The sequence below is a fragment of the Bactrocera latifrons genome, unplaced genomic scaffold, assembly GCF_001853355.1.
Source record: "Bactrocera latifrons isolate USDA-ARS-PBARC rearing strain unplaced genomic scaffold, ASM185335v1 scaffold_94, whole genome shotgun sequence".
Classification (NCBI taxonomy): Eukaryota; Metazoa; Arthropoda; class Insecta; order Diptera; family Tephritidae; genus Bactrocera; species Bactrocera latifrons.
In genome coordinates, this window is record NW_017537645.1 from 835,778 (window position 1) to 857,252 (window position 21,475).

Genomic DNA, 21,475 nt, shown 5'->3' on the forward strand with positions numbered 1-21,475 from the left:
TGGATTATTGCCTTAAGCAATTGTGCAATATCTGAAGAAATGGTTCAGTTTGGATCACTATTGCATATAGCTGTCATACAAACTAACCGTTCAACATCAAGATACATGTCTTTTTATAGTCTTTTATGCTATAAGAAATGAACATGTGAAGGGTATCATACCTTCGATGCAGCCGAAGTTAACGTTTTTCCTCATCATATACGAAAATATCAAGTACGCTAGTCACCGAGTACCAGCGCCACTCGATCTGAAAACTCCAGTTTCTAGAAAATAGTTGACTTCACTTCGAGTTAAAGAAGAAAAAAATATGCTCACTATGCCACCTACTACATAATTTTATTAAGACTTTACTTTTAATCGATGTTTTCGTAATTCTACACTGGTTTAACACCTTACAAAAAGTAGGAGCTGCGTTTGAGCTGCAAACTTTGTACCTCCCTTAACTTTTCAAAACTTCAAAGTGTATATTCTCATATAAGTATATATATTTTTAAGGATTCCTTAAACAAAAAAAATGTTTTCTGGCTTAAAGTCGTTCACTTCGCCGCCTTTTCGCTGCCTCCAACAGCACTTAAAGCCACATGCGCTCATCTGCATACAGGTATACATACATACATATATATATACGTCCATACGTTAATACATTTATGTATACATGCTCATCCGTCAAGGATCATCATACAAATATACATGTGTCAAGTGTTTTCTTTTTGCTTCAACAGTTCGGCCAAATGAAATCAAATCAAATAAATTAAATCTAAGAAAAAATCAGACTGAAGTGTTTATTATTGTTCTTGTTTTGGTTGTTTACATAAAATTTCAGAATAAAATCAGAACGTGAAATGTGTACACTAAGCAACAACAACAAAAAATATGTAGCCAGACAATTGCTCTCATCAACTCCTTCGTGCACCTTTTGCTGCTCGCCACAAGTTAAGTGCTGCTTCGTATGTTTGTGTTTCGTGCAGCGATTTGACGACTCGTCGTCTTCAACTGCTAGTGTTTGAAGAGTAAAGTTTTTCTCTTGCCACCCGCCTGTGTTGCTCCAGCCAATATTTTTTTATTCCATCTTTATTTCACTTGATTGCGTCTAGCTTTATGTTCATTGCGCTCTACCACTTCCTCTAAGCTTCTCATTTTAGTGTTGTAAAAAATAAAAATTGTTGTATTTTGTTGTTGTTATTTGCTCTATTATTTTCGTTCTTCTTTTATGTTTTAAAAATCGTAACTGATTGTGGTTTGTTGACAGATGATTTTCTTTTGGAATCTTAACTAGATCCGGTAAATAAGTATTATGTAACTCTTTTTATTATTTTCGATAAGCTTTAGACCTTAAAACATGTATCAGTCATTAAAATTTAATCTTATTCTTCTTTATTGGCGTAGACACGGCTTTTGCGATTATAGTCGCAATACTATAATATAGCCAGTCGTTCTTCCTTTTCGCTGTTAGGCGCTAATTGGAGATTCTAATTATAGCCAAGTCCTTCTTCACCTAGTTTTTCCAAAGAAGTGAAGATCGTCCTCTTCCTCTGCTTCCCCCGGCGTATACAGCGTCGAATATTCTCAGGGCTGGAGCGTTTTCTTCCAATCGAAAGACATGATCTAGCCAGCGTAGCCGCTGTCTATTAATCCGCTGAACTACGTCAATGTCGTCGTATACATCTCAGCTAGCTCATCGTTTCATCGAGTGCGGTATTTGCCGTTCCCAATGCAAAAAGAACCATAAATCTTCCGTCAAAACCTTTTTCTCGAAAACTCGTAACGCCGATTCATCAGATGCTGGATGATGTGGACGATGGTCCATGCCTCCGCACCATATAGCGGACTCGTTGAGTTTGGTCTTTGTTCGTCAAGAGAGGACTACTTCTCAGTTGCATACCCAGTCCGAAGTCGGACCTGTTGGCCAGAGTTATTCTGGGAGATTGAAAATTTATTGATTTTGAGATTTATTTTATATCGAGAGTTTGGACGACGCCATTTGTATACGAAATTAAAATTTTCATCCAAAAAATTTGCCTTTTGATAATTTCAAAGAACTGTTGGGAAATCACAGAAGTATTTCTTAAATCGAAATTGAAGTCACTGAACACTGCAACGCTGATGAGCTTTCAAGAAACAGAACTTCCCGTATTCCGCTAACCTCCTGCGCTCTAGCCCACGCTCCAGCTGCTTGCGGGTACTCATAAAGCGTTGGTTAACAACTGATACTTATACAGCACGTCCCGTCTGGACCAGAGGAGAACCTAGAAGGTTCATTGAGCTATTTCCTCCTAGCTTAGGCAACATGAAACCGCGATTGTAAGAGACCAAACTGCCATTCCTTGTTGTCCAAATTGGTTCCCTTTTTTATTATGTCGCGAGAATGAAAAATTTTCTTGGTGGTTCCAAACATAAGATTCAAGCTACTATAGCCCTTTGAAAAGAGGAATTTTCCTACATCTGATTTCATTGGGGTTCTCATTTTATTTGCCGTCTTCGGAGATATTCTTTTGCGTTTAGAGTGTCCTGAATGTCATTTTGTTGAGATCAGCTTAGGATCTGGCAGCTGACACTACCAACACTATAACACCAAACAACAAATGGACTTTTGGTTGGACGATTGGTTAAATTAAACGACGAAAAGATTGGTTAATTTGAAATAGGTTGGTATGAATTTCTGTGACATTTGGCATAAAATAATCGAATCTAAAATTATGATCAAAATCTTTTTATTTTTTACTCATAGTAAAAGTAAGGTTCGATCAATTTTAACCATATGTTCAAACAAAGTTGTGCTCCCTTATGTTTATATCGTCACCTAAAATGCAAAATAACGTAACATTAATTTTCAAAGGTTTGCATGTAAAACGATTTTATAGAAACCACTCAAAGTGAAACAAAATTTCAGTTTTGATTATAAAATAGTTATATACTGGTTACACTCAAATTGAAACAAAATTTAAGTTTTGGTTATAACATGGTTATATACTGGTTATCATACACTCACATTGAACCAATATTTGAGTTATGAGATGGTTATATATTGATTATTATATCTGACTGCGATTTTAATTTCTTTTGATGATGTGCTGTGTTGAATTTTATGTAACGATGTGTAGAATTTAGTTTGTGATAACTCATGTAGTGAGGGAAACGCTCTTCGTTCTCAGTTGTGCTTCTGGAGTTTTGATTTGTTTTGAGTTGAATGTGACAGCTCCTAAGAAAATTCTTTCGATAAATTTTAGCGTTAAAATAGGAAGATAAATCGAAATATTTATTTTTAAAGTAGAATTAAAGCATTTTTGTTAAAAAAAAATATTTTTTTTTTTGAGGCTTTATGAAAGAAGTTGCCGATCGCGAAATTAGGATTATGAAAAGGTTACAGTTTAGATTAAAGATTTCGAAACTAATGGCAATGGACAAGGAAAGCTGATGTTTGCATCTCATCCTTGTACCTTTAAGAATTATTGAAAGTCAAACTAGAAATTGAAAATGAAAATTAATATTCAAAATGATGGCATGACATTATCTGATATAAAATCGCTTCCAAGAAACTTATTTATTCTTACTAACTGATAAACATACCAAAAAAGGAGATTTCGTTGAATACTGGTTCAAAAAATGTTCAGAAATTGCCGAACAACAAATTTAATTAAGTCCCTTTCGGCTGTCAACTTTTTGTCACTTGATCTGCCGATAAATACATACGTATTTACCTATTCATCAACAGATGAGTTGTGAAGATAACCGCTGAAGATAACTGCCGCATAGTCACCTAAATGAGCGCCATTAAGCGAAGCTGTTATGCCACAAAAGCAGTAAATGGTGCTTTGTTAAGCGTTAATACACGCGAAGCCAGTTGGAATTATGAAATCCGTCTTTTGGATTTGTGAGTATATGAGTATGTGAGTGTATGTGCTGCTTATATGTATGTGAGGCTACTGTGCAGTTATGGGCAAAGCGTAAAGGAAAATAGCGCGAAAAGCAACAAAACCTAGCGCGCTAATAGGAAAGAGTATCGGTCGCCATGCTTAACCGCAACACGAAGAAATGACAAATGTAGTCATAAAGTCAGTAGCAATTACCGTCAAATCCAGCGCTGCTGAATGAGCTGCTATGACACACACACACGCATGCGCCGTTGTGTAGAGTGTCTTTTGCATAGAAAAAGTGTTGCTGCAACCTGCTGTTACTTTGCCATGTGGATTAGGACAGTTAAGCCTTTGATGTTTGTGCGCAGGCGCGCACAGCAGGTCACTTCACTTGTTCTAGCTGCGCATTCACACTTGTAGAGTGATACTTGTATGTATGTGGTATTTAGTGCCGGTGGTTTGCTGTGTACGAGCGATCGGTCATCACACAAGACTAATGACTGTGGTTGGGCGAGCAAAATTTCGGAAAATTCTGCAAATTTTGTTTGTGTTGCAGTTTTACTTTGTTTTGTTTGTGCTTGCTTCATTTTTCATTGAATTTTTTGTTTTCACAAAGTACCGTTAGCGCGCTGCTACTGGCGAAAAATATCTGCAGCATGACTCGACTTTTTTTTTATATGCACTTTTTGTTTGTCTAGCTCATAATGATGCGACGCATAGAAAACCGTGCTTCAAAGGCGGCGCCTCTTTTTGTGGCACAGCATGCTGATTTGGCTTTCGCAATTGGTTTTTTGTTCTTGTTTTTCGTGTAATTTTTGCTACTTTTATGCATAAATTGCTTATTAATTATTATCGCTACCGCATTGCTGGCCGCCCATGAGCGTGAGCATGTGCAGTTACCAAGCCATTAACCAGGCACATTTGCTAAATGACAAAAACTGCCACATACTTGCATAGCACTTGTAAATATATGCATATGTGTGTTTGTATATATAAGCACAAACAAGAACAAAAAATATGTTCGCAAAAAAGCACAGCAAATAATTAATATTTTTTGCGCAACAATTTGCTTAAATTTCATTTACAACTTCCTCTTAAACTTTTTTCCCAACAGCTTTAAAGCTGCTACAGACTTCCCTCAACACATAGCAACGCATTTAGCAGCTTATCCCCAAGTATTTAATACACAATTTAGCAGTTCCTTAAGTGCGCATGCGCATGCGCACTCACTTGCTGGCTGCTAATTACCCGCATACCAACCGCCTAGCGAACGCAAATCACATTTTCACACACAGCAACACCTTAATGCACTGCTTATACCGTGCCCAAGCGCTGTTGCCTTATGCCCCCTCCATACAGTGGCTGTCGCAGGGCGCATGCGCAACACTTTCAGCGCGCTAACACAATTACTGCACTCGCTGCTGGTCAATCACACCGCTCAAACGCGCCACTGCCAACTGCTCAGCATCCTTGCCGCTACCGCCTTGCCGCTCAGCACTCGCAACGGCGGTGTCTTCGCTGGTGTAAAGTTGGTGCTTAGCCTGTAATTAAATGTCAATTTGGCTGCTGTGACTGCTTAACTTCGCATATGTTTGTTGTTGTTATTATTATTAATGTTGTTGTTATTATTGACACTGCTGTTGTTGTTGTTGTCGCGCTGCCTGTGATTATTGCAAAAAACGGTCGGCGTCCACTTGGGCGATTTCACACCGCATTGCGCACAATATGATTTAATGAAGCGCTTTATTGCATTCAAACTGCGCTTTTTCCATTTCATTTTTCATTAATTTCTTATTTTTTCCCTGTTTTTTTTTTTTTTTTTGTTTGCCACTCAGGCTTCATGTGTCGGCGCTGTTTTGTGCTTTTTCTAGACTTTCGGTAAATTAAATATGACAATAACATGTGACTTTCTTACAAACATACATATACATTCATACATATGTACATAGCTGTGTACATACAGTTATGCAAACTGTATGCAAAAACAACAAAAAAAGTATACATACAAACACCGTTTTGATTGCACTTTGCCTTGCTTTTTGCTTGCTTAGTGTTAGCAAGTGTTTAATTAATCTTTATTGTCGCTCAAATAAATCTAAGCGCGCTTTGAGAAATTAAGTTTTGAGAAATGTCGCTTTTGCTGCAAAACTGCGTCTAAGCGCTTTTGATTAATATCGCACAATAAATAAAATGTGATAAAGCAATCTTGCAAATTCACGCTGTAAATTCACTTAAGTGATTCTCGAAATTACTGCATTTTTGTGAAATCATTAGGGATGTATGAAAAAACATTTAAAATACGCATTTCATATAAAAAATAATCTTCATATTTTTTTGTTGCTCAGACTTTTTAAAACGAAATAAAATACCGTGACATTAACATTAGGGTGTATCGAAAAGGACGCGTATTTTTAAGGGTGACATTTTTCATACATTTATAACACGCATTTCTTAAGAATTAATTTTCATAATTTTTTTTAGCTATATTAACATTAGGGTTTACCAAAAAAGATTTTTAGGGGTGACATTTTTCATACATTTATAACACGCATTTCTTAAGAATCAATTTTCATAATTTTTTTTAACTACATTAACATTAGGGTTTACCAAAATGATTTTTAGGGGTGACCTTTTTCGTTCATTTAAAGCACACATTTCACATAAAAATTAAATTTCATAATTTTATTTTAGCTCAGCCTTTTTAATGCAAATTAAAAAAAAACACCGTTGCATTAACATTAGGGTGTACCAAAACGCACTCGGATTTTAGGGTGACCTTCTTCATAAATTTAAAGCACGAATTTTATAAAAATATTAATTTTCATAAATCAAAATCAACATTTTTTTAATAAAACAAACCGTTACATTAACATTAGGGTTTACCGAAACGGACTCGGATTGTTGGAGATGACCTTTTTCGTACATTTAAAACACACATTTCATATTAAAAAAAATGTTCGTAATTTTTTTAGCTTAGGCTTTTTATAACAAAATTAAAAACCCTTACATTAACATTAGGGTTTACCTAAACGGAGTCGGATTTTTCGGCAACATTCCTTAAAGTCATTTCGAAAATTTTTCTAACGCTTCAACAAAATGGTTTTTGCTTTTTTTCCTAAAGAAATTTATCAATCTTATTTTAATGCGGGAAGTAGTCGTGGTTGTTGTCCCATTTCGACCGTTTTTACAATGGATCAAACGAATTTGTTTGCAATTAGTTTCTGATATATATCAGTCTATTGTCTAAATTTAATACACTCTCCTATGTAGCCCTTCCGTTAAATTAAATGATTCCGACGTAATTTTTTATTAAGTTATCGCTCTTTAAGTACTTTACAACATAATCTTTATATAAGGAGTGGGCGTGGCTATCATCCTAAAATCCTATTTAACTTATTTATACATCAAATAGATCATTGTTGGAAAGACTTGCTTTCAGTAAGTTTGGTTGAAATAGCTATAGTGGTTTGTGAATATGCTTGCTAAACCTATAAGAAGTCGAGGCTACGCCCTCTTTTTAATAAATTTCAGATCACAGACGTCTCGAAAGTTCGTCTAACTTTTATAATTATGCAATGACATTCAATTGCTCAACTAAACCAAAACAGAAAACTGTCGATATGAGTCGAAAGATTTATTTCAGTGGGTTTCATGTGGATTCTATATATTTCATCTTTCCTGATCCTTATTGGTCCTAAAAAAACATTTCTATATGAAAAATTATCGTCAAGTTGATAAATGAAGTTTGAAACTACCTCTTCATATATTTAATTATGTCTATATGTGGATGTATAAAATCGAGAAGACAATATTTAAATCAATGCACAATCAATCGCTAATTGGAAAAACTGAGAAACCATAAAAAATATTTGAAGGATTATAGTATTATAATACAATAAAAACTCAAGAAAATTGGTTATTATTGTTTTCGTGAAAGTAAAATATTTGTCACACTTTAGAGACTTTAAGAGACCCCTTTATTGATTTTAACACTCTCGTACTACCCAACAATATTTTCTAGCTTTTCTTAATATAACTGAAATAAATGAAAAATAGTCAAATTAATTTATTTACCCTAATGAATGTTTGGTTTAAAAAATAATTAGTATTTTTTTTTTTCATTATAATTTTCTAATTTTTCCTATTTGCGAAAGCACACAATGCCATATAGGCTCCAAATCAACGACCTATCATTGATGAGGCATTCGCACATTTTACCTTAATTATTATAAATTGGCTATCGGTTAATTAAGGGGAAGGGCAACGCGTTAATAAATTTGCTAATTACTACAGTGTGTAACTAAAGTATTCGTAAGTGACGATGCTTATGTGGAAATAGTAGTGAGTTATACTAATTGCAAGTAAAAAAAACAAACATGTTTCTTTAGAATTTTGTTTATTTTTACGGAGAGTTTAGTTAATAAATAAATAAAAATATTGTATTTGTATGAAATTTAATATACACTAATCCAATCCAATAATCGGTGATTCATTTTTATCATTCATTTTGAAAAATTTGTAATTTCCTTAATCCTATACGCGTTCCAGGAGAGTCTCCGAAAAAAATATGTGTGGCGGTGACCGAAATTTCTTTGTTTTACTTAAGTGGTTACATGCATTTCCTCCTAAAGTGAAAAAAATACGTGTTTTAGTTAAAACTTTAACTTTAAGGGGGTATTTGTATACTCTACAAATCAAATTTTGGACATTTTTTGTTTAAAAAAAATATATCTATATTTTTATTATCCATTTTTTTATGGTATATTTATTGATATCTTCAAAAAAAAAGAAAAAATTGCAAAAAAATATTAAAAATTAAAATAATTAGAGGGGGGGTTGTGAGAGACAGGTGTACACAAAAAATGGCGCATCCCGGTGACATTGATCCCGAATCTCCTGGTGGTCTGAAAAAAAAATCAAAAGAAATTTTTAATCTGTAAAGATGCTGTTATAGTCCCTACCTCAGGGAACACGAAAAAAAATTTTTTTTGAAAATGGCGACTGCCTGAATATAAAAATAATTTTTTACATTTTTTTTTTTTTGTAAATTCCTGAATTTTTTTAAAATATTAAAAATAAAGGATTACGGACTATATAAAGATAAAGAATAAAGGATTATATAAAGAAGGTTCACACAAAATTTCAAGTAAATTGCTTGTATACAACTCACCGTGCTAGGTACTGCGTCACTAAAGTAACTGTAGCATCTTAAAATAATTTTAATTTTTAAAAATCCTTTGGAGGATATGTTCTTATGAGTCTAAACTTTAAATATAAGAAAAAAATCGAATTTTTCAAAATTCTAGAGTAGAATACCCCCTTAAAAGCTGGACAATGATAAAGAAAATACTGAAAATTGGATTTTTGCAGACAGGTTTACAAAAAAAAAAAATAAAAAATAAATACGGTTAAAATTTCGCAATTTTTAAGAATTGTATCTCAAAGACCAGTGTAAAATTTCATGAGGATCGGGTGAGTAGTTCTCGGAAATCTTGCCAACCAGACTTCAAAAACACAGTTTCGAGAAAAACGCGTTCTCAAGACTGTATCTCCAAACTTTTACTCGGATCAACTTAAAAAATTTGGGACACTATTCTTGATTGAAAATTTAATAAAACCAATAAAAAATCGAATTTTTTAATCCCGTAAACCCATTTAACCACTTAAAGGATGCTTAAGATAGGATATCATTTAAGTCAGATATTGAAATTCACAATTTTATTTTCTTATTTTGTTTATTAAATATGGGTTCATGTGTATTATTATATTACTACTTGGATCCCACATCTTCAATTCTGTTTTCTCTGAGAACCGGATCCAGCCCTATAACATTGAGAACTCCAAAAACTACAGTTATACTCTAAAGGTAAAATAAAGACTAAACCTATAAAATATTCCAGACGTGTTGGAGAAAAAAACATACGTTATCAAACTGCCAATGTTTTTTTTTTAAGAAGTAAAAAAAGAGTAGTTTAAAGATATCAGTAAGAAACTAAAACTACACCAAGAACTGATACTAGAAGCGCATTAATTACATAAATCAAATCATTACAGTTTTGAACACCCTAGATTCGAGACATTATCAGTGATTTTGTAAGATTTGCTCTCCTTTTTATTTATCGCTCAACAAAAATAAATAAATAAATAAATCCTGAATAAAATAACATAATGTCATTTTGATATTGGAATATAAGGATACGTCGAAATTATATGAGACAGAGAGCAAATGGCGAAAACATTTGTTTTATCTCAATTAAACGCCTTTTATGAGAGACATTTTTTTGAGCGCATACGAATTACTTTTGAAACGCAAAAGAATATTTTACTGTAGATATCTCGCAAGTTAGATGTTTAATAAACCTTCAAACCTTCCGTATTTTCGAATATTTTCGGTATAGTAGATCCTGAGAACGGGAACGACGTGAACTTGAATCTGCGAGAAAAAGGGCGCAGAACTATAATAATGGATGGAAAAATAAATCTTATTATCCTTTAATTGTACAAAATAGAGCACATTGAATACTTTCATGAGTTTATTCGTAAACTGGATACTTGAAACCTTCGAAATATGCCAAGATATTTAGAGCAACCAAAAAGACAGTTCTTTGTAAAACTGTGTTATTTGTTGATAACCTTGAAAGTGCCTAACTCCTCCATATAAGTGTCTATAGATTTTCAAATAAAAATCAAATATTGTAATGCCAATATTACGCCACTACTCTAAATATACAAACGGTCGCCTGCCCGCGTGGGCGTTAATGACAAATTGCGCGCAAATAATTACATAAATAAATAGAACAGTTGCCAGAGCTAAACTTTCGAAAAAATAGCGGCAAAGTGCAAGTGTTGTTGTTGTAGTGGCATGCAATGCAATAATATTCGAAAATTTCAAAGCTGCGTGTGAACCGCAAAGCAGTAGCGCATGTAAATACAACAACAACGCGAACAAATATCAACAGTATTTTTTAGTTGTATGTCTAACGTATGTTTTGTGTATTTATGTATGTGCATATGGTGTGTGTATGTATACGAGGTGTGTTCAAAAAGTATCGCGGATTACGTATATTCGAATTTCAAATTTTTTGTTCCGTTATGTTGGTACTCATGTCGCTCACTTATGCCGACGAGATCGGCCATTTTGAATGTTCATTTAATTGTTGACAGCTGCTTTGCTCGCACGTGTTTTGGATCGTCTTCGATTTTTACCTATTCAATAAAATAGATCAAAGAATCTGTATCAAATTTTGTGTGAAAAACGAAATTAAGTGCGCGAATGCATTCCAAATGTTGACTGTGGCATACGGAGAAGCTACCTTAGAGCGAAGCAACGTTTATCGGTGGTACAAAATGTGTCTCAGAAGGCTTTTGCACCACGATAACGCCCCTGCTCACACATCGTTGCTTGTGCGCGACTTTTTGGCCAAAAACAACACACTAATGATGCCGCAGCCACCGTATTCCCCAGATCTGGCCAACTGTGACTTTTTCTGATTCCCTAAACTGAAGAGGCCCATGAAAGGACGACGTTACGCTTCTCTTGACGAGTTAAAGACGGCATCGAAGAAGGAGCTGAAGAAGATAAAAAAAAAATGATTTTTTGAAGTGCTTCGAAGATTGGAAAAACCGTTGGCACAAGTGTATAATAYCTCATGGCGATTACTTTGAAGGGGACAAAATAGATATTCATGAATAAATAAATAATTTTTGAAAAAACACACAATTCGCCATACTTTTTGAACACACCTCGTATATAATATGTTAAGTGTATGTAGAATATTTGTGCTTACAACAATCACAGCTTCCGTAGCGAGCGAGCCTATTTGATGTCAACAACAAACACCAGTAGTTTTAATGGTGACAATAAAAACAGTCAACCATTGCTTTAAGTCACACACACACAAATACACTGACATTTACCTAAAAAATTTTGTAGTGTTACGTACAAATATAATCACGCAAACGCAAACATATTAACTATACATAGGTGTACTTACTTATTTATGTGTATGTGTATATGCTTATGTATGCTAGTCTCTTACCTGTGCCTACCAACACGTCTTAAAGTTTTTTTCCAACTATGCGGCCCTCACTTGTGGTTTTCAGCGGCTCACATGCATGTAAATTATTTTGTGTGTGTGCGTGTGTGTGTGTGAATGTACCGGCACTAAGCCGTTTACGTTTACATAGTACATTTTCCGACAGTCGGTTGTTTATTTTGCCGCTTTACTCACTACTTACACTTGGCATGCTCGCATCCGACTGGGAATTTCTAAGCCGTCCTTACTGTGGCAAGTAAGCTAGCGCATGTACGCACGCACACATACAAGCGAAATGGACTCAAACATATGCTTATGCGTACATATGTATGTTACCTGTTTATATATGAATATATGTATGTATATACATCCATATACTTCTGTGTGTTGGTGCGCATTTATGTTGCGCTGGTTCAGCCTTCCTCGCTAGCATCATCATACGCAGCAGCAGCAGCAGCGCGCCGCTCACCGCTCGTCACTCACCGCCGCCGCTGCGGACATCATTCCGTGCGCATCACTGCACCGTTGCGCATTCTCAATTTGTCAGTTAGTCAGTTAGCCAGTCGGTTTAGCAGCGCTGCAACAAGTCGTATTTCAGTCTGTAAGTCAAGTCAATCGCTTAGTTGTTGGCGCATTCTGTCAGACACATATCGTAAATCGGTTTTTATTTTGCCATATTCTTGAGATTTTTCCATTTTTCTCCTTTTTTTGGTGTCTGATCGCCGCTTCAAGATACGCGCGCCGAAATACAAATCGCTACAATTGATTTTATCGCGCTTACAAAATAAGAACATTTAAGCCGTGATTGACAGTTCGGTGTGTGCGCGTTGGACAGACGCTCCAAAAGTGATTTAAGAACGCATTTCTGCATACATACATACATACATCTATAAATCATATAAAGTTATACAAACTAAAATAGAGTATAAAAACCATAATAAAGTAAAAAAAACATAAAAAGTGTACCAATAAATATTTGTAAAATTTCATGTGACTAAAAGCTCAATTTTGTCGTTAAAATTTATCGCATGCTATGAAAGTATGCATATTTGTGCCGCCCAACAATAAGTGACAACTAAATTATTAATTAAGGTGTGCAATTTTAATTACTTTATTTGTTGTTGTATATTTTATATATTTTACTTCTGATTGATTTGGTTAATATTGGTGCCATGCGACGAAAAAATAATCCATAATGACATATATTTTACACAGTTTAATAATCTAATTGCTGGAAAATTCAGTTATTTTATTGAAATTTATATAGAAAAGATAAAAATTTGATATTCCTCTTCTGCGTTATTAAATGTCCAAAAGTAAAGAGAAAATGAAATAATATTTTGTATTAAGGCATTTCCTTGGGTAAAAAAAACTGTCTTTTTTCAAAATTTTTTTTTCTCATATAAAAATGAAATATTTTTATTAGAATTTTTTTATTATTTTAAACATACACTATCAACAAAAAAAATCTATAATTTTTGGAAAAAATATTTTAAACTCGGCCATTGTGACGACGCCATTTCCGGTGACCCCTCGGAAAAAAGATGTGCCCGCGTTGGCAGCATAACTCCTTACAAGATCATTTAAGGGGTTAGGGGTAGTCAGAGGCACGAAAAAATGAGAATTTTTTGTATGTTTTTGCTATTAAATCGTGTTATTTTACAAAAGTAGTAATATGGCATTTTTATAGAATGTGTTGACTTGAAGTCACGAAAATTTCAAAAAAAAAAAAAAATATTATTTCCAAAGTTTATGTTGACCCAGTTCTAAAAACAGGTACTTGCGGTGACGACTATAAGTCATTGGAGATTCATCTAAAATCAATCGGACAAAACAAAATTAGTTTTACTTACTTGGATGAAGGAAAAAAATTTAAAACTGAATTCTTGCAGACATTTTTACAAAAAAAAAAAAATTAAAATTTCGCAAATTTTTTTTTTTAAATTGTTGTAATTGTAAAAAAATTATTCGTCCAAGTCTTTAAGAATTGTATCTCAATTGTATAAACTATAGTGAAGATGGGTGGAGTAGTTCTCGGGAATCTTGCCAGTCGTCGCACTTAGTCTAGCTAGCCTCGAGCGCACAAGTTCTCAAGGCTCTAAAACTATTACTTGGATCAACTTGAAAATATTAGACAATATTCTAGAGGTGTTGTAGAAATTAATAAGATTATAGAAAATTTCGATTTTTTGAAACCCGTAAATCCATGTAGCCCTTTTTTGTATACAACTTTTTTGAACACCAATAAATCAACAAATATAATATATATTTTCGAACTAATCTACAAATATTTATAACTATTTTTAAATAGATTTAAATTAAATGCACTCTTGAAAGAAAATGTAACTATAATACCTTACACAAATGCAAAAATTTCCTTACAAGAACTGTCAGTCAATTTTTATGGCAGCTATTTGCTATAGTGCTCTGATCCAGATAATTGTTTCGGAAATTTCATTTCTGCTTTATATTGGTAATCGAAAAAGTCTTTTCGTATTTCTAATCAAACTTCAACTTATTTTTTTTTTTCTTTAAAATAATAGCCTTCAGCTCTTTCAGCGAATTTTGTTTTAGCGCATCGATCGACTGAAAACAGGTCCTACGCAGCGGCAATTTCAATTTGGGGAACAAGAAAAAATCAAAACGGGGCCGAATCTGGTGAATACGGTGGTTGATCGATGGTATATGATTATCGTTATGTAAAATGCACGAATTGTTCTCACGCGAATGCCTCAATACGGCCAAAAAACATTCCTTATTGTCCCTCCGGAAAAAATTTGTGATGCACCAAACACCAAATAACGAATATCGAAAAAAACAATGAGCATCACCTTGAGTTTTGAACGGCTTTGGCGTGGTTTTTTTTTTTTTTTTTTTTTTGCTTTCTGCTCGGTTTGCCTCCATTCCGATGATTGTTGTATAAACCTCAGAACCTCAGTCTTATCGACTATCATTTATAATGCTCTCCATGAATGTGGGATCGGTCGAGTCGAGCAAGTACGCATTTCATACACAAAATATCCACCATAATCATTTGATCGTACTCGCGTGAGATGTCGAGCCCTCTTGCCATCTCTCTAACACTTGTACAACTCGTAGGCTTGTGATTTTGATAGAACTGACTCACCGTAAGTCTTTTCCAACATTTACAACGATTCCGCACACGAAATTTGGTTGAAAATACAAAACTTTAGACAAATTCTTTGTTCAATATTTTTATTCATTGTAAAAGTCGCAACGCACTATTTAGGTGTATCGACTTAAGCAGCAGCTGTAAACAAACTGGTTGACAGATAGCGCTCATATTTGACAGTTTTAGGGTGTTTTTTTGTCGGAATATAATACATATATTATTTTTAGTTTTATAAGCCTGAGGGGTTTCATCCATGCTTCAATCAATGACATATTTTTGCAAAAGCCATGTCACTAGGAACCCATTTTTATATTGGACGTTAAACTTTCTTGAATGATACGTATAAAGTACTCAATAAATTTTCAATTTCATTAAAAAAATTAATTTTCGAAGCTATACTTTGTACATTAGATATATGGATTTTCTACAAGTTTACCAAAACGATCAGAACGTACGGCATTAACAACTATTAAGCATAAATTACGTAAATTACGAAAATTCTAATCCAACTACAGATCTTCAACTTACATAATAAAGAAGGTAGGAAAAACTTATTGCCAACCAATTATTACCGAATTTGGGCAACAAATAAGCATGAATTAGAAATGAAATACGTAACGGACATAAAAGAAGTAGCAAAACGAACAAACAAATGGTATGAGTCAAGTTGTCCATATATACAAATCTATGATATTTATATAGTGTAATATTCACATATATATGTATGTATATATTTGAGGTTATACCCGCTTGAAATGATAAAAACCCCTTTTGTTAACCAAAAAAATGCTGCTGATTTACGAAATTCACGCCGACACCCCCGGCGCGCACTTGTCACTTTTTTACAACGAAATCGAAAAAGCGCCTTCAATTTCTGCCACAAGCATTGCAATTTAATTTCGATCGATCTTGAGCTGCGCGATCCGTCAATGGCCGCCGGTGTGAACGTGCAGTCTGTTTCTTTGGCAACGTGCAGCTGGATACCTTTTGTGGCGGCGAAGCGCGCTAAGCATCGATCAACGATCGGCGATCGCCGGCGATCAGATTGATACATTGTGCGCAATTCAATTGGTTTTTTTTTTCAACTTTTTTCAGATGTATTATTTTTTTTTTTTATTCTTTTTTATTTTTTCTTTCACTTTTTTTTAACTTTTTATTACTTTTTTCATTAAACATGTGCTTATGCGCGAAGCTGCCACAGTCATGAGAATGAAATTTGAATTTTGCGCTTTTGGAATGTGTTATTTCTCGATTTGCTTGTACATACATATTATATACCTTTTGTTGTTGTATTTTTATATATTATATGTACGTTCGTTTTTGTTGTGTTAAAAACCCAACATTGCGCATGCGCACGTTTTTGCCACCAAATTTACTTGTTTTTCTTTAATTTCCTTGAATTTATTCTTTGTGATTATGATTTTCCATATGTGTATGTACATATAATACATAAGTATGCACACGTACATAAGTATATGCCTATTTACATTTACATATGTACATACATGCCAACTGCCTGGCTGTTTATATTATTTGTTGTTGTGTATTTTGGTTTGTTGCGGTGTGTCTGTGGGCGCTTTGGTGTGATTATAAATGCCTGCATTCATCAGCGCACTTATACTGACAAACAATGAAGCAGGAATATGCTGTGTTGAACATTTCAAAATTTTTTATGATTGATCGCTTATTTATGGACCGTCAAATGCAGCAAAAATTCGGCCTGCAACGCTGCTTTTCAAGCCCTTTTCGAGTGTTTATATTTTTCATTTTATTGAATCCCACGAATTATTCTAGCAACAACAACACTGCGCTCTCGCACCTTGTTAAAACATCATCGATTACGGTAATGTTGAAATGTGCATTTTGTTGCACTCAAAAATTAACAAATTAATCACCGCAACGTGGGCAAACTGACAGAAAAAATGTTGATGAGCATACATACACACACACATGCAGTCATACAGACACACAGTTGAATGACTCCAATTAGAAACCACTTTGTAGCAATATACTCTGCTCAAACTCCAATGAAATATATATTTTCTTTATATATTTCGCATTTTTAACGAAATTAATTTTTATTTTCCCCTTTTTCATCCTTCCAGGGTCGCATGTCCCTCAGTCGTGGCGTTTCGATGGAGCAACGTTTACAGGATATTGCCAGTTTCTTCAATCCGATATCGAGCATGGGTGTAGTCGGCGGCGTCTCCGATATGCCACCCTATCCCCACTATCCCACACATCCATATTCGTATCAGGGTGCCGCTGGCATACCAGCACCACCGCAACACGCTCAATATCCACCACCACCACCGCCGCATTCACACCATCACAGCCACCATGCCATGTTGCATGCCAACGCCACTTTGGGTGATATTTGCCCCACGCAGCCGCATTATGGCCATAATTTGGGTTCAGCCGTCACTTCTAGCATGCATTTGACCAACTCCAGCCATGAGGCTGACGCCGGTGCAGCTGCATCAGCCGGCGCTGCAGGCGGCAATGTGGGCGCCTATAAAATGGAACACGACATGATGTACTACACTGTGAGTGCGCGAGTCAAATATAGTTTTAGTATTTTCTTAAATTTTTAATTTTTGTTTTTTACAGAATTCTTCTTCGGATATGAATCACACCACTGACGGATTTATTAACTCAATTTTGAATGATGAGGACTTGCATTTGATGGACATGAATGACAGTGAGTACAAAATTTTGTTTAGTTTATTTGTTTAATACATTTTGTTAGTAGGATTGCTTGAAATCTTCTTTTTTTGTATGAGTGAAAGCTCTAAAAGCTCTGTCGCTTTTGTTATGCTTAAATTAATGTTCCAAAAACTCTCTTATACTTAAGAATTTAATTTTTCGCATATTAAATTTGAAATATTTTTGTTTAAGAGTGAAAGTTAGTTATTCCTATAACTAACCGTTCCGAAAATTCTCTTATACTTACGAATTTAATTTTTGGCAATTTAAACTCCATATAATTTTGTTTATGAATAAAAGTTCAAAAAGCTCTAAAACTCTATTTATACCTATAACTAAACGTTTCATAAACTCTTTTATACTTACGAATTTACTTTTTAGCAATTTAAATGTGAAATGTATTTGTTTATAAATGAAAGGTGTGAAAGCTCTAACGCTTCAGTTATACCTATAATTCACCGTTCCAAACATTCTCTTATAAATACTTACGAATTTTTTGGCAATTCAAATGTGTAATAATTTTGTTTATGAATGAAAGCCCTAAAAGCTCGAATGCTTCAGTTATACTTAAAGTAACCGCTGTGAAAGCCCAACCAACCGTCCCAAAAACTTTCTTATGTTTAGAATTTATTTCTTGGCAATTTAAATTTGAGATAATTTTGTTTATGAGTGAAAGTTTTAAAGCTTCGATTTACTTGTACTAACCGTTCAAAAAACTTGTTATAATTTAATATTTAGTTTTTGGTTATTTTAGCTTTGAAATCATTATTTTTATGAATAAAAGTTCTATAAGCTCTAAAGCTTCGGTTATACTTAAAGTAACCGTTCCGCAGACTCTTATACTAAGAACCGTTCAAAATTTTATAATTAAATATTTATTTTAAAAAAAGCTTTATTCTTTTTTTAATGACAACGCTGTTGATATTTTTTAAAGGCCGAAAAGTTCAACTTTTGTAATAAGTATTTAGACTTAGCGGAGTAGATTTTTATAATTAGTTTACTAAAATCATCTCTAGCAACTTTATTTGATATTTTCCAGTCAAATTTTGATGTAGTGAATAAATATTCAGTAGTGACTTAGGGATACTATATATCATTCATATATGATCTTTGATAGTAAAATATATGTATGAAATATAGACACCTTACAAAACCTTGTTTATATATTTTTTCCAATTTGGATGAAAATAAAAGCTTAAAATGCTTCATTTTACTTGTTTGCACATTTTACTGTGACTGCGCCTATAGGTATGCTTCGAAGATTTGCATAAGCTTAAATTTGTCCTCCTAATTTGTTGTTTATACAGTATAAAGTTGTTTATATACAGATATATGTATATATATATATATATATAATAAATATATAATATACCTACATATATATAAGTAAATAATTAAAATTGAAGTATAATTTTTACATTGCTTTGGACAAAGTTGCGCAATTCAGCCCCACTTTTTATCACCGTTTTTCATAAATTCGAGTCAAACCGGTTAACGCTTGCCATATATTATATTTTTCCATGCTGTGTTCGAGAAGTATATAGACTTTCCAAACAATTGCTTTCATTAACGTCACTCTACGTTTCAATAAAGCTTTCACTGTCTCATGCGTTCGATTACAGTCTCTATCAGTCTAAAACACTGTCAAAGGTGATAACACTAATGATAGCTTGAATTCGGAAAAAATTTATAATTTTCTATAAAAACTGACGGATTTGAACTTGGGAACTTTCGATAGGGTGTTATGTAAACAATTTGCGACTGGCAGTAATAGTTGTTGTCGATTTTATACATACTATAATACTTTGTAGATAATATTTATACATACTATAGATCAGATTTGTCACGCGTGATAATGTCGCACTGCAAACTCAGTGTTAGCCAATAAAGAAGAAGAAGAATCTCAGTGTGATAAATCAGTCAGTGTTTGTGAAAGCTTCGGATCGATTATAATATAAATATATCACCGAAAAATGTAATATTTAGGTTAAAAATAAAAAAATTAAAACATGTTAGATATTTTGTATGTACTAATTTCAATTTTATAGATTTTCTTATGAATACTACGAAACCACTTCCTCTTGATTAGCATAAATCGGCAGCGTTAGAAGATAAGCTGTAAATATTTTTCAATACATATTATATATAATTCATGAGTGTATATGTACAGGCAGTATATAGATTAAATATCGGCACACTTTCAAACATAAATACATACATGTACAAAAATATCGGGGTAGACGCCTTTTTTTTCTTGATTTTTGTTTTTTGTGTTTTCTTTCTTCTGTTTTTGCATAAAAATTTGATAGTGAAATCACGCAACCAGACAATTTTGCGTATTTTCAAAGTTTGTTTTGCAAAATTAACCGCGAGACATAGGAAAATTCGCTTTTAAGTATTTAGTGATATGATAAAGCCAGCTATCGAACTCCTAAATCAGCTGTTGTGCCCATCCCTAGCTGGATTGAACCAGTTACTGTTGGCCTCACAACAAAGTACTTAACTTATATTTTTAATCAGATTGTTAAATTTAATAATTTTGTAGATTGTTGTTGATTTGGTGCTTAGGTGGTGCAAATGATTTCCAGTGAATTTACAGAAAATTCCCCCAAACTATAAGCTGAATTATTTATAAGAATGAACTCAATTGATAGATCGTTAATATGCCCAATTGGCGAGACAAAGCAATTACACATAAGTATATGAATCGGAGAACATATAAAAATTAGTTTTTAAAGAATTTGTTCTCAAATACAAACATATTAGGTTGTCAAAAAAGTCTTGCGGTATTTTTATTGAATTTTCAATTGTTCATAAAATTTTTTTTGATGACTCTTGCCGAGCTCTTGACCGATGCTACGGCTGCTACTATGCCGGTCTCTTTCGACCAATTCAGCGATTTTATCGCAATTTTCGACGACAGGCCTTTCGGAGTGTGGCTGGAAAAAGTCTTTTCGTATTTGTAATCAAACTGCAATTTTTTTTATCTTTATACTAATATTACCGGTTTGATCGACGACTTTTTGCCATTTTTACGCTAGAGACATTATTTCATTAATGAAAAATTTTCATGAGTGTAAATCGAAATTTCTAGAACGAAAGCACGCGAGCCATTATTGTGCTACACGAACTGATACAGCATCATCTCCGTAAAATTCACAAATTTTTTTGGTGGCTTGCGTGGCATTCTTCCCTTTTTTGAACAAAAATTTCAAAATATAACGAATTTCTCCATTATTTTCACTCATTTATGAACAGCTGTAACTGTTTTTCAACTTCCTTGAATTTAATTTGTGGTGAAATGAAGCTTAAAATCTCAAATTTCCAACACTATTTGGTATGACACAATGTGAATGGTAGCACTGTTTATATACGACTAAAACGACATCTATTGACAGAATACGAAAAGACTTTTTCGACTATCGAATAGTTTTGTTAAATTATTGCTAAGATGTAATCTACAAATTCAAGTTTTTTTTGTAATATTTGTCTCAAATAACTTTTGTTTTGCAGATACTTAAATTAATCGTTCACTTAGTTAGATTCATCCGAGCTTTAGAGCTTTATCTTTTTGTAGTTATTTAATATTCACTGTAGACGTTAAAATATAACAAAAATTGCAGCTTAAAGTTACGTGCTTTTTTGTTTTGATTTTGTTTTTGATATTACATACACATGGAATTTGACTGATGAAAGTCTGAAGTTCACTGAATCTTTATAGAGAGAGCTATCACTCAACTATATAT

At 33.6% G+C, this 21,475-nt stretch overlaps 1 protein-coding gene across 9 annotated transcripts in view; it reads left to right on the plus strand.

The window, feature by feature from the left end:
• LOC108977687 (segmentation protein cap'n'collar) overlaps positions 1 to 21,475 on the plus strand; it is a 144,377-nt gene that overhangs the window by 102,396 nt on the left and 20,506 nt on the right. For all 9 annotated transcript variants that reach the window (XM_018947511.1, XM_018947507.1, XM_018947505.1 and 6 more), the window contains 2 exons: positions 17,129 to 17,569; positions 17,634 to 17,724. In XM_018947511.1, the coding sequence (XP_018803056.1) occupies positions 17,129 to 17,569; positions 17,634 to 17,724 (532 nt within the window). The remainder of the gene's footprint in view (positions 1 to 17,128; positions 17,570 to 17,633; positions 17,725 to 21,475) is intronic.